The sequence below is a fragment of the Phacochoerus africanus genome, chromosome 11 (assembly GCF_016906955.1).
Source record: "Phacochoerus africanus isolate WHEZ1 chromosome 11, ROS_Pafr_v1, whole genome shotgun sequence".
Taxonomy (NCBI): Eukaryota; Metazoa; Chordata; class Mammalia; order Artiodactyla; family Suidae; genus Phacochoerus; species Phacochoerus africanus.
Window position 1 is genome coordinate 121,663,159 of NC_062554.1, and position 14,742 is coordinate 121,677,900.

A 14,742-nucleotide genomic window follows, 5' to 3' on the forward strand; every position below is an offset into this window, starting at 1 on the left:
GAATCTGGAGTTGCTGAAAGCTGTGGTGTAGGTTGCACATAAAGCTTGGATCCAGCATTGCTGTGGCTGAGGCATAAGCCAGCAGCTGCAGCTTGGATTCAACCCCTAGCCTAGGAACTTCCATGTGCCAAAGGTGCAGCTGTAAAAAAAAAGAAAGAAAGAAAAGAAAAGGAAAAAAAATAATAATAAAGTTAATGCCTCTCAAACTAGCATTTCACAGAATTGTATTCCAAAATTTTAATATATATTCTTCACCCCCCTTTCCCACCTTCTCCCAGCCATTCCCCCTCCATCCCCAAGATTCTTATAAATAACTTTGGAAAACACTGTATACTACTTCTCCTTCTTATAGAATAATATCCATGTATGTTATCACAATAAAGCTTTGTATTAAAGCAGTTTCTCAGCCTTGGTGGTGGTGACATTTTGGACTAGATAATCTTTTGTTGTGGAGGAAGGGTGAGAGAATTATGTACAGGGTATTACAGAGTGTTTAGCAGTATCCCTGACCTCTGTTCATTAGACTCCAGTAAAACTTTCTCGTTTATGACAGCCAAAAATGCCTCCTGACATTGCCAGATGACCCCTGGGAGACAGTCATCCCCAGTTGAGAATTACTACCTTAAAGAGATCAGTTTAACTCTTTGCTCATATTTCCCAAACTAATTTGAATCCCTTGGAATTCTCCTTCTTTTCCTTTATCTACATACATAATGTTCTGGGAAATGATATTTTAATTTATCACTTATTAAACCGAAACTAATTCTACTTTCCCCTTGTACTTTTTAGACTCCCCCTTTTAAAACAAAAACAAACAAACAAAAACCTTTTAAAACTTTTCACTGTACTTTGAATAAAAAGCTAACTCCTTAACATGGCCTTCCTGCATGTAAAGGTCTTTGCCTACCTCCCTAACCTTACCTCGTATTATGCTCCTCATGCCATCAGTCCCACTGTGACCAGTCGTCAGGCACCTGTTTCTTTCCTAATGTTTTATTCCTTCTTTGGGTAATCATTTTGCCCTTGCTTTTTCTTATTCTTTAGGTTCATGTTTCAGATTGTCATCCTCAGACAGAGGTCTTTTCTGACCCTCTTTTACTATGCCAAAAAAGATAGTCATTCACCCTAGGACCTACCCTCTATCTCAGTACTGTTTCTTGCCTTCACAGTGCTTTCCAGTTTGTAATTCTTTGTTTATATGTGTGGGTTTGTTTGTTTTTTTTTTTCCTGCCTCAGTCATTAGAATGCAAACTCTATGTGGGTAGGAACCACATCTATCCTGTTCATCATTTTATCTCCAGCATTTAACACAGAGCCTTTTATCTAATAGGCATAATAATTATTTGTTAAACAAATAAATGAATAAATATGCTTATCAGTGTGTTTCTGCTGTAGGGTTAAACTTGGAGTTAAAAATTTTTGTTGAGGTATAATTCAAATACTATAAAACTTCACCCTTTGAAAGTGTTAAATTTAGTGGTTTCTAATAGATTCACAAAGTTGTACAGCCGTCACCACTATCTAGTTCTTGGACATTTTCATCTTTCCCCATTTCCCCTTTCCCCAACCCTAGTTCACCACTAGCCTGCTTTCTGTCTCTATGGATTTGCCTATTCTAGACATTTCATGTAAATAGAATTTTCTTATATGTTATCTTGGACTTCTGTTGTTGTTCAGCAGGTTAAGGACCTGACATTGTCTCTTTGAGGATGGAGGTTCTATCCCTGGTCTCACTCAGTGGGTTAAGGATCCATCATTGCATAAGCTGCAGCGTAGGTTACAGATGCAGCTTGGATCTGGTGTTACCGTGGCTGGGTTGTAAGCCGGCAGCTGCAGCTCCCATTTGACCCCTGGCCTGAAAGTTCCATATGCCACAGGTGCAACAGTAAAAAGAAAAAAAAATGTGGTCATTAGTGTCAGGCTTCTTTCCCTTTCATATAATGTTTTCAAGGTTTATCCATGCTATAACATGTAATACTACTTCATTCCATCTTATGGCTGAATAATATTTCATTATATGCATATGCCATGTTTTGTTTATCCATTCGTAAATTGATAGACATTTGTATTGTTTATACTTTTTGGCTATTATGAATAATGTTGCAGTGGGCATTCATGTATAAGTTTTTGTTTTCACTTCTCTTGGATATATACCTAGAAGTGAAATTGCTTAGATCCATATGGTAGCTGTATGTTTAATTTTTTGAGGAACTCCCAGGATCTTTTCCAAAATGCCTATACCATTGCCACCAACACTATATGAGGGTTCCAATTTCTATTCATCCCTGCCAGCGCTTGTTATTGTCTTTTATTATAGCCATCCTACTGGGTATGAAATGACATTGTGCTTTTGATTTGTGTTTCCCCAGTGACTGATGATGTTGAAATATTTTCATGTGCTCTTGGTCATTTATATATTTCTTTTTTTGAGAAATGTCTATTCAGATTCCCCCCCCTTTTTCTATTTAGGGCCACACCTATGATACATGGAAGTTCCCAGGCTAGGGGTCGAATTGGAGCTACAGCTGCTGGCCTATACCATAGCCACAGCAACATGGGATCTAAGCCATGTCTACGACCTACACCACAGCTCATAACAATGCTGGATCCCCAACCCACTGAGCGAGGCCAGGGATCGGATTCATTTCCACTGAGGCATATGGAATTCCAGAGCCAGGGATCAGATCTGAGCTGCAGTTGTGACCTAGCCGCAGCAACACCGGATCCTGTATTTTTTTTTTTAATATTTTTATTTTGATGAAATTATACTTGATTTCCAATGTGTCTTCAATTTCTCTTGTACAGCAAAGTGACCAAATCACACATAGTTCTTTGTGCTATATAGTAGGGCCCCATTGCCCATCCATTCCAAATGTAACAGTTTGCATCCAAAAACCCCAAACTGCCCATCCATCCCACTCCCTTCCCCCTGCACCCTGAGAACCACAAGTCTGCTCTCCTTGGCCATGGTCTGTTTTGGATACCTTAACCCTCTGTGCCAGGCCAGGGATGGAACCTGTGTCCTGGCACTGCAGAGATGCCACTGACCATAGCATCAGAGCAGGAATTCCTATTTGTCTTTTTATTGTTGAGTCCTAGGAGTTCTTTACATATTTTGGGTGCTAGATTCTTTTTTTTTTTTGCTATTTCTTGGGCTGCTCCCACGGCATATGGAGGTTCCCAGGCTAGGGATCTAATCGGAGCTGTAGCCACTGGCCTACGCCAGAGCCACAGCAACGCAGGATCCGAGCCACGTCTGCAACCCACACCACAGCTCACGGCAACGCCGGATCGTTAACCCACTGAGCAAGGGCAGGGACCAAACCCGCAACCTCATGGTTCCTAGTCGAATTCGTTAACCACTGCGCCATGACGGGAACTCCAGGGTGCTAGATTCTTAACTGACATACAGTGCGCACACATTTTCTCCCATTCTGTGGTTGTCTTTTCACTTTCTTGATAGTGCCTTTTTATACACAAGTTTTGTTTTTTTTTATTGAGATGTAGTTGATTTACAGTATTGTGATGTAATGTTTCAGGTACACAGTAAAGTGATTCAGTTGTGTGTGTTTATGCATTTATGCATGTGTTTGTGTGTGCACAGATATATATATATATTTTTTTGCTTTTTAGAGCTGCACCCACGGCAAATGGAAGTTCCCAGGCTAGAGGTCAAATCAGAGTTACAGCTGCTGGCCTATACCACAGCCACAGAAACTTGGGGTCTGAGCCATGTCTTCAATCTACATGACAGCTCATGGCAATGTAGGATTCTTAACCCACTGGGTGAGGCCAGAAATTGATCCTGTGTCCTCATGGATACTAGTCAGATGTGTTTCCACTGGACCACAATGGAACTCCTGTATATGTATTCTTTTTCAGATTATTTTCCTTTATAGGTTATTATAAGATATTTAATATACTTCCCTATACATTGTTTTTAATTACTGATGTACCATGTACTTGTTCTGACAAGTGAAATAATGCAAAGATACCTTAAGAGTTCATCATCTATCTCCACTATATTTTGAGTTTTACCCTCCCTGCCCCACCCATGGTTACCACAGTCACATTAATTAGAATAAATGCTTTTTTTTTTTTTTTGTCTTTTTGCCATTTCTTGGGCCGCTCTTGCGGCATATGGAGGTTCCCAGGCTAGGGGTCTAATCGGAGCCGTAGCCACCGGCCTACGCCAGAGCCACAGCAACACGGGATCCTAGCCACGTCTGCAACCTACACCACAGCTCACGGCAATGCCAGATAATCCACTGAGCAAGGCCAGGAATCGAACCCGCAGCCTCATGGTTCCTAGTCGGATTCATTAACCACTGCGCCATGACGGGAACTCCTAATTAGAATGAAGTCTTAAACACAAAAGTTTTTTTAATTTTGATGAACTCCGATATACCAATATTTTATCTTTTATTGCTTATAGCACTTTCAGTGTTATGTCTAAGAAACCATTGCCTCATCAAAGGTCATGAAGATTTATGCCTGTTTTCTTTTGAGAGTTTTATCCTTTTTGCTTTTATATTTAGGTCTTTGACCCATTTAGATAATTTTTGTATATGATGTGAGGTAGAGGCGCAGCTTCATTTTTTATGAACAGATATTCAATTGTTGGGAGTTTTTAAAAAAAACTTTAATAAAGCATAATTTTCTCAATTATTGAGACAAATATGTTTCAATATTTACAATTTAAGAAATAAGGTATGCAGCATATACTGTGCACCAGACATTATGTTGGCCATATGATCTGTAAAGATAAAAGAGATGTAATTTTTACCTTTAGTTATCTCACAGATCTGGAAATTAAGAAAATTGAAAGTAATGATAAAAATTTGAATGGAACATATAAGATGTTTTAAAAGGTTATTAGTGATTTTAAAGAATTGACTTTTGAGGGGTTGCATATAAAAGTAAAATTACACTTATGGTAAAAATAAAAATATTCCTAAAATTTGCTATAAAAAGCACTCAGTGGTTGCTATGCAGTACGAATATTTTACCTTGATTAGTATTCTTAGAGTCATTCGCTTTTAACTTAGTAATTTGGGGGTGGTAAATGAGAAAGATACTGTCTGTCATCCACAAATGCAAGATAAAGATAAGACCATAATAGAAATGACAAAGAAATCTCTTGCTCAGTCCCTTTCTGTCTCTCTGTCTCTCTCTGTCTCTCTCTCATAACTGAATGAATTAATATTTATCCAGCTAAGGCAAAGAGTTCTCTGAAGCAGCACTGAGTAATTTTTTGCCAGTTCTGGATTTTTTCACTCCTTCGTCTTCCTTTTTTTTCCCCTCTAGATGCTAGTCTTAAAATTATTGATATCTCTTGCTAAGATTTGTACTTATTTATAATAACTTTCTTCGAACTGAATCTAGTCTTTTGTAACTAATTACTGAGTTAATAGTTTTGTGACTAATTGACATCAGGACATGTTAGGTTCATTGTAGTCTGCTAGGCCTGCCATAACAGAATACCAAAGACTAGGTAGCTTAGACAACAGAAATTTGTGTTCTTATAGTTTTAGAGACTTGAAATGCAAGATCAAGGTGCCAGCTTTTCAGGTAAGGCCCTTCTTCCTGGCTTGCAGAGGGCCCTCTTGCTGTTTCTCACATTGCCTTTGCTTAGCATGCAAGTGCAGGCAAGAGTGGTGGGGAGGTAGGGAGAGGGCTGCATCTATTGTCTCTTCCTCTACTTAGAAGGACACCAGTCCTATTGGAATAAAGCCCCACCCTTTTGACCTCACTTAACCTTAATTACCTCTTCAGTGTCCTATCCAGCCATATTGGGATTAGGGACTCAGATTTAATTGGGTGTAGAGCACAATTCAGTTCATAACACCTGTGCATTCATTGTAGTCACTTTGATATTCTTTATTTTATAATGAGAAAATACAGTGAGTCTCTGTGAAACTGGAGAGGATGGGAAAAAACCTCGTGTTATCTAGGCTCTTTACCTCTGTATTTCCTTACCTATACAACAAGGAAATTGAACTAGTTGATTTCTGAATGCTGAAATTCTCTGTTCCTTTAATTAAGAGTTACTGATATCTAATACTCAGCACATAGGTTATAGGGAGCATCTTACAGTAACTCGTGTTCTGTAAATCAGCATTCTACCAACTCATAAGTGAAAGTCTTAATCGTTCATGCACCTTTAAATTCTGACATAGATTGATTTTTCAACTAGGTACACTGATTAGGTTTTATATATTCTTTTAAACTAGCTATGCTGTTTAGGTTTGTTGTTTTTTTTTTTTTTCACCTTGTATATGCCTTCTTTATTTTTTTTTAATTTTTAAATTAGAGTTGGTTTTCAGTGTTCTGTCAATTTCTGCTGTACAGCAAAGTGACCCAGTCATACACATAAATATATTCTTTGGTTAGGTATAATTTAAAGATTTGTATGTGACATGTTTCTTTTTTTCTTCCAATACATAGTACCTTTATACATTACAGTTTATCCTTCATAAATGCATTCCATCCTAATGGATTCAAACAATACAATAAGTGTAGACAGCAAAATGTGAGCATCCCCGTCATAATTACTCCTCTTTCAAAGGGGTTAACAACAATTTTTAACAGTTTGGTATATATCCCACTCTTCTTTCTATCAGTGTACATAGGAATATTAATTTTTGTACTTTTTTCATAAATGAGAATATGTAGTATATATTAGTCATTTAAATTTTTTTCCTTAACATTGTGTCTTAGGGTTTTCATACATATCAAGATGTATGTATGTCATTTTTTAAATGACTACATAGTGTTATAGAATGTTATTGTAATTTATTTAACTATTACTCTTTTGTTGGATATCAGTTTTTCTGTATCACTCTAATAAAAATGTTCAGATTCCTTTAGATAAATTTCCTACATGTGGGATTGAACATCATGAAACTTGTGATAGCTATTATCTGTCTTCCTAAAAGATTTTACAAATTTACATTCCACCAACAGGGAGTGAGAGTGTTCGTTTGCTTTCACCACTGCCAAAATAATATCATTATTTACAAATCACTTCCAATCTGATGGTTGGGAAGTTACATTTTGTTGTTTTAAATGTGCATTTATCTGATATCTGGGTTGTTGAGTATCCTTTTACTTGTACATGGCCATATGTAGTTTTCTATGAATTACTCTAATTTACCCATTTTCTTACAAATTACTTTTTAATATTGATTTTTAAAAAACATTTGTAAAATATATTTCACATTTGAATCCTTTATTTTAAATGTTGCAGATTAGTTTTCCCTATCTGATTTTCATCTTGTAGCTTTGCATGCAGTATCTTATGGAATAGAGATTTTTCATTTTATGAGAATGTCAGTCATTCCCATTGTCTTCTCTGTTTTGTGTAGTGTTTAGGAAGGCCTTCTTCATGTAGTTATTTAATTTTTTTAGTAGAAATTAACAGAACACTATAAACCAACTACAATGGAAAAATAAGTAAATAAAAATCATTTAAGGAGTTCCCGTCATGGCGCAGTGGTTAACGAATCCGACTAGGAACCATGAGGTTGTGGGTTCGATCCCTGCCCTTGCTCAGTGGGTTAACGATCCAGCGTTGCCGTGAGCTGTGGTGTAGGTTGCAGACGCGGCTCGGATCCCGCGTTGCTGTGGCTCTGGCGTAGGCCAGTGGCTACAGCTCCGATTCGACCCCTAGCCTGGGAACCTCCATATGCCGCAGGAGCGGCCCAAAGAAATAGCAAAAAGACAAAAAAATTTTAAAAATTAAAAAAAATCATTTAAGAGCTCAAAAAAATTTTTTGCAGTATTTTATAATGTAATTTCCTTAACTCTTCTTGAAGGTTATTTAAGTGGATAGTCAGTTCACACAACCCTATTTGTTATATAGTACATTCTCTTCTCACTGATTTGAAGCCCTTTTATCTTAACCTAAATTTCTGTGTATATTTCTGGATTTTCTATTCTGTTCTTTTTGTTGTGTTTCCTTAATTTCTTTACCAATAGTGTCCATCTTTATTTTAAAGATTTTTTTTGGAGTTCCCGTCGTGGCACAGTGGTTAACGAATCTGACTAGGAACCATGAGGTTGCGGGTTCCATCCCTGCCCTTGCTCAGTGGGTTAAGGATCCGGCATTGCCGTGAGCTGTGGTGTAGGTCGCAGACGTGGCTCGGATCCCGCGTTGCTGTGGCTCTTGGGTAGGCCAGTGGCTACAGCTCTGATTAGACGCCTAGCCTGGGAACCTCCATATGCCGCAAGAGCGGCCCAAGAAATGGCAAAAAGACAAAAAAAGAAAAGATTTTTTTTGTTGTAGTTGATTTACAATGTACAGTCAATTTCTGCTATACAACAGAGTGACCCATATGTACATATATACATACATATTTATATATATACACATTCTTTTCCTCCATCATGTTCCATCACAAGTGATTAGATAGAGTTCCCTGTACTATACAGCAGGATCTCATTGCTATCCACTTCAAATGCAGTAGTTTGCACCTGGGAGTTCCTGTTGTGCAGTAGAAACGAATCCAAATAGTATTCATGAGGATGCGGGTTTGATCCCTCGCCTCAATCAGGGAGTTGGTTATCCAGCATTGCAGTAAGCTGTGGTTTAGGTCACAGATATGGGTCGGATCTCATGTTGCTATGGTGTAGGCTGGCAGCTGTGGCTCTGATTTGACCCCTAACCTGGGAACTTGGTTATGCCTCAGGTGCAGCTGTAAAAAGCAAAGAAAAAAGAAAGTCCAAACTCCCAGTCCATCCCAGTGCCTCCCTCTTGGCAACCGCAGGTCTGTTCTTCAAGCTCCATATTAGGAGTGCTAGTCGTGTCCTGATTCCTTCTCTCTCTTTTTTCCTTTTTCCTTTTCTACCCAGTTATGTGGAGGGTTTCTTGCCCCTTTTGGAAGTTTAAGGTCTTCTGCCAGCATTCAGTAGATATTCTACATGTATTTTTTTTTTTTTTTTTGATGTGTTTGTTGGAAAAGGTGAGCGCCACATCTTACTCCTCCACCATCTTTTTTTTTTTGTCTTTCTCTCTTTTTCACGGTCGCACCTGGTGGCATATGGAGGTTCCCAGGCTAGGGATCCAGTTGGAGCTGTAGCCACCAGCCTACCCAAGAGCCACAGCAATGTGGGATCCGAGCCAGGTCTGCGACCTACACCACAGTTCACACCAACCCTGGATCCTTAACCCACTGAGCAAGGCAAGGGATTGAACCTGCATCCTCATGGATCCTAGTCGGGTTCATTAACCACTGAGCCACAATGGGAACTCCCACTCCTCCACCATCTTGATCCTTCCTCTTTTTTTTTTCATAGCCACACCTTCGGCATATGGAAGTTCCCAGGCCAGGCATTGAATCCAAGGCACAGCTGCAAGCTATGCCACAGCCATGGAAATGCCGGATCCTTTAACCCACTTCTGATTGGGGCTTGAACCCACACCTCTGCAGTAGCCCGAGCCACTGTAGTCAGATTCTTAACCCACTGTGCCACGGGAAGAACTTCAACCAATAGTGTACTTCTAATTACGTCAGGTTACTATGTCTTTTGAAATCTGAGACGATGAGAACATTTTCCTTCATTTAATTTATTTTACACAGCTATTCTTACTGCTTTCCTCTATAGCTTTTTTCCTCTTTTCTCTCTGCTTACTACTACTTCTTAGTGTTGCTGTAATCTTACTCTACCCTCTTCTCATTTCTGGCTATTAAGTTATATGTGAACTAGAAAACTAGATAACAGACTACTGGTATTTTAGATAAAGTGATCTTTAAATTGAGGAAATGAAGAATTCATATGAGATTGATTCGTGAGTAGAATGTTCATGCTTTAATACATAAAATTTATTACATGTGTTTTAATTTCTAGGAGGCTTAATTTGTTGTTTCTAGGTTCTTTGTAATATTTTAAATAGTTGATGTTGCTGAATATGCAACCTATATATAAACATTCATGTATGTTAAAATTATTTTTTTAATTATATAGTTGATTTCAAATATCATGTTAGTTTCAGGTGTACATCAAAGTGATTCAGTTATACGCACACACATATTCTTTTCAATTATAGGTCATTATAAGGTATTGAATATAGTTCCCTGTGCTATACAGTAGGACCTTATTGTTTATCTATTTTTATATAGTAGTATCTGTTAATCCCATAATCCTAATTTATCCCTCCCCTCTAAAATTTTTAAAACAGAAACTATGTTTAAATCACTTTGCTGAACAACTTTCTTTATTTCTATCATTTTACATTAATGAAAGCTGTCTTTTAATAGAGAAACAAAGTAAATATGACCAAGCCTGGTTTTTTCCCTTTGGGGTTTTCTTTTCTGATAATACAGTAGAGATTAAAATTAAAATTTTAAAAGAGGAGTAGGTAGTTAAGTAGAATAAGATATTACTTTACATCAGTTATAATCAGATGCTATTATAAGAGTAGCATATGTTCCCATGGTGCATCTTTAACTCAAGGTCAGCTTTAAAAAAAGCTTTGACTTGTTCTGTGGTTTGAAAAAAATAATTCTCACTGGCCTTGGGCAGTTATAGCATTTATTTTACCTAAGTTGCTAGGCTTATATGAGGAATTTAAAGTAGCCATCTCTTCCTCACTGCAAAATCAGTAATAGACTCCTGCATTAGCTGTTCGGTTCTAAAGCATAGGAAATAGAAAAAATAGTAGTGCTGTTTTGTTTTTTGGTTTGGTTTGTTTCTTTTTAGGGCTGCACCTGTGGCATATGAAGTTTCCAGGCTAGGGGTCAAATTGGAGCTTCAGCTGATGGCCTGCACCACAGCCACAGCCACCCAGGATCCTAGCCACGTCTATGACCCACACCACAGTTGATGGCAACTCCAGATCTTTAACCCACTGAGTGAGGCCAGGGATCAAACCCACATCCTCCTGAATACTACTAGTTGGGTTCGTTACCACTGAGCTAAGACGGGAACTCCAGTAGTGCTATTTTGTTACATTTGTATATTCAAATTAAATGAATATATTCAGTATGCTTTTTGAAATTTTATTTTAAGCTTTTTTTTCTTTTTCTTCAGTATCTCTCTGGCACTGTGAATTAGAGTGTGTGTGTGTTGCATACTACTTAGGACATACCTGAACAGGTGAATTAAGAGTTTCTGTGATTGTACTAAGATTAGGAACATCTGACAGACATAAAAAAACCTATACTTTTTCTAGACATTTCAAGTTTAGAATACTTTCACAGATCTAGAAATAGGATAGTTCTAAATTAAAATTAGCATCTGGAGTCTAGTCAGAGCTCACTTGGGCAAGAAACATACCCATTTAGGCTTGGGGTTCCTAAGCCATATATATATATATTTTTTTTTTTTTCCTATAAGATTCAGCAAATTGACATGCTATGTGACAACAAAGAGGATCCTGCCTACAAAGACATATATTGGTTGGCGCACACAGAGTTTTAAAATATTTAGATTTATGGCTTATCCCTGAAAAATTGAAAGATCTGACAACCTGGGCAGCAACTAGCTAGATGGATTTGTACTGTACAGTTTGCTAGAATCCATACCGCTACTTATCCTGAATGTGTCAGTTGCTGTTTATCACCACACTTGCGCAATTATCCACTTGCTTAACTCATTTATGTTCCTACCCAGCAACTGAAGACTTGGAATATCTAATTTATATTCGTCAGTCTATATCTTTCTGTGTCCGGTTCAGCTAAGGTAAAAATGACTAGATAGCAATTTACTATAGTTAGAACAATCAACTCTTTTTTTTCCAGAGACACATTCATATTCATGTCTTCATTTTCTTTTTTTCATTTTTTGAATGCAGTACTTAATTCTGAGATATTTAATCTGCTAGCTACTGAATCCTACTCACTTAAACTCCCAGCACCTTGACTCTGCCTTGATCACCTCTATCTGCAGTAGTATCTTCTGCTTCTGAAGTCTTAGAATACTTATTTTCTGTACTACTACAAGTTTATTGTAGTAGAAATTTAGAAAACGTCATGCAATTAAAAAATAATTGTGGGCTTCGGTTAGCCTTTTCCTATTATGGTTCATAGTTCACTTTTTCAAAGAAATACGTATAGTGTTGTCATTTTGAAGATTAAAATTTTAAGTTACTACTTTCTTAATTTCTGTAATTTTCCTTGTTGGCCTTTGAATATTAAATTTAAATACTATTTTCCTTGCTTTCAGTTACAGATGAGGACACAGTAAAGAGGTATTTTGCCAAGTTTGAAGAAAAATTCTTCCAAACCTGTGAAAAAGAACTTGCCAAAATCAACACATTTTATTCAGGTAAGTAATTTTTTTTGGTATAACATACAAGAGACAATTTCTGCTGCTAAGGAAGGAGAAACTCTACTATTATAGTTGAAACTTCTGATCATTTTAATATTTGGGCTTGTTTTTCTAACTGTGCTGCAGTTAAGGGATATTTAGCTGAGGTAGTAATGCATCCGGAATTCACTGATTGAGCTTTATATGGTCGTTGCCTAGATTCTCTTGCATTTGCAAGGATTTGGGGACCTTATTGTGAAGGAATACCTTGACAGAGCTTCTCTGTAGCCCAGTCCAAAGCATTAAAGAGTCAGAAACTTGATTTTATCATTTCTCTCAGAGCTGAACAATGCAGTTGCAGCTTTTCAATAATACAAGTTTTATGCCTTTACATTGCTTAGGACATTCATCTGTCTCTCTAGGGCATGGTTTCCAGAGTGGCATTTGTAAGATGCTATTGGAGTTGAGAAGATACGATATTAGAACTTCTATTTATTTATGTCTGACCTTTTAAATTTTTGTTTTATATATATATTTATTCCCCTACTCCTTTAACATCTGTTTTTCCATCTGCAGAACTCATATTGCTTCACTCTCTCAGGCTCCTTCCAAAATTACTTCTGTTTCCATTAGCCCTTGTGTTTTTAGTCCCTTTACCCTCATTGCCTGACGTTGATTGCTTCTGTTTAGCACAGTCCAACTGTGTACCAATCTAACCTTTTACCTTCTTCATGCCAACGCAGGCTGTTTGAGACAGCTAGGAAAAAAGAAAAATCGTGTAACAGAACAAATTTGAACCACTGTAAATTTATTGTTGCATTCTTAACTGTGCCCTCAAAGCTGCCTGTTAGTCCTAATCAGTACCCTTGTCTGTGCACCAAAGTGCTTTTCTAATCCCTATACCATTCTCTTGAACGCTCAACCCAACTGTCTCCCTATCGTAGTCATTATACGTCCTACTTTACAAATAAAACTAAGGCCTTTGATTCCTGTTGATGTATAATACTTATGCAGATCTGTGCCACCCCTCCCCCAAATACCTAGCCATTCTGACCCTTATTTATTTTCTTCCAGTGTTTGTAGAAAAGATATCCCTCTTCAGCCCATGGCAAATCCTAAAATTACTCTGACTGAATTTCAGCTCTTGGAGACCTTGTTCTAGAAATTATTTTGTCCAAAGTATTATTGAATAAATGCATTGTTAACTTCCCTTTTTACTAGTTTAGTCTACTTAGCAAGTCATTCCCTTAAAATAAAAAATAAATTAAAAGGAAACAAATAACTTAGCTCTTTGTTCTTCTTCTCTTCCATTTATGGCTGGATTTCTTCTAAGCAGAGGGAGCAGTTTATGCAGAGTCACAAAGCTGTGAAAGGGCTTGGCATATATGCATATCCTTTTCATTACACCTGGAAAGCAGAGACAAAACAAATATTATTTGAAACCATGCAAACAAATAGATTTTCAGCAAGGGAAAATTGTACAAAAGGAGTTGTAGTGTTCAACGACAAAGATAATTTCCACAATTAGGAGGTAAGAGGATAAAGAGGAAGCAGCAATGCAGAGGAGAGGGCAGTAATAGAATGTGGAATGAGGAAGAGGAGACTAAAAGAGGAAGGTATTTGTAGTGGAAAGATTATTTAGACTGAGAAAAGGCTATTGGGAGATTTAAGGCTGTAAATGAGAAATACACAAGGTCAAGTTTATTAACATTTTTCTTTTACTATGAATGTTTCTGGGAAGAATTTCTGATCCCAACTGTGATTGGATAATTTGATCACAAAAAATAGGTAATGCTTCTTGGTTTACAAAGAAAATAAATATCTGCTCTTAGCAATAGGTACATTATTGTGTTTTGAATTACAGTAAAAAATACAAATTATGACCCCATTTCACAGACAGATGTGTGTTTTATGTATGTTTGCATGCATTATCTTGAGTGTGTATATGCAATATGTTTGATTAAAATTTTTTTCATGAAATACTTATCCTTACTGTTTATAATATATTCTGTTTCATCTAATTTGTATTTGGTTTTTAAATGCTGATTTATGATATGTTAAATTGCTTTCATGACCCCATATTTGGTTACAACTCTCAGTCTGAAAAATGGTATTTTAGACTTGGGTATTTTTCAAAAATAATTTTAGGCTTTCCATGATTAAAAATTGGGGAACTGTAATTTAATGACTTTCTTCCTCTGTGTGTATTGGTAGAATGCTTAGAGCATATCTCTTGATGTCATCAAGGAGTAGGTACAGATTGATAGACTTGAGACTGATCTTTTGCCAGGTCAGGAAGTGGTAGGTAATATGAAGACATGATTGACAGAAATAGAATTTGGCACTTGTCCTAGACAGTGTCATTTTTCTCCTTGTTTAGCCACCTTCTTCATGGCAGATTGTCTTGTAGACTGCAATCCTCAGTTACTAGGACATACCAAAAACTATAAATAATGTAGGGGTGAGTTCATCTTATAAACTTATGTCCGCCCA

The 14,742-nt window shown here is 37.2% G+C and overlaps 1 protein-coding gene across 1 annotated transcript in view; it reads left to right on the forward strand.

The window, feature by feature from the left end:
• XPR1 (xenotropic and polytropic retrovirus receptor 1) overlaps nucleotides 1-14,742 on the forward strand; it is a 226,736-nt gene that overhangs the window by 109,740 nt on the left and 102,254 nt on the right. Inside the window, exon 3 of the mRNA XM_047752002.1 lies at nucleotides 12,166-12,267. Coding sequence (XP_047607958.1) covers nucleotides 12,166-12,267 — 102 coding nt within the window. The remainder of the gene's footprint in view (nucleotides 1-12,165; nucleotides 12,268-14,742) is intronic.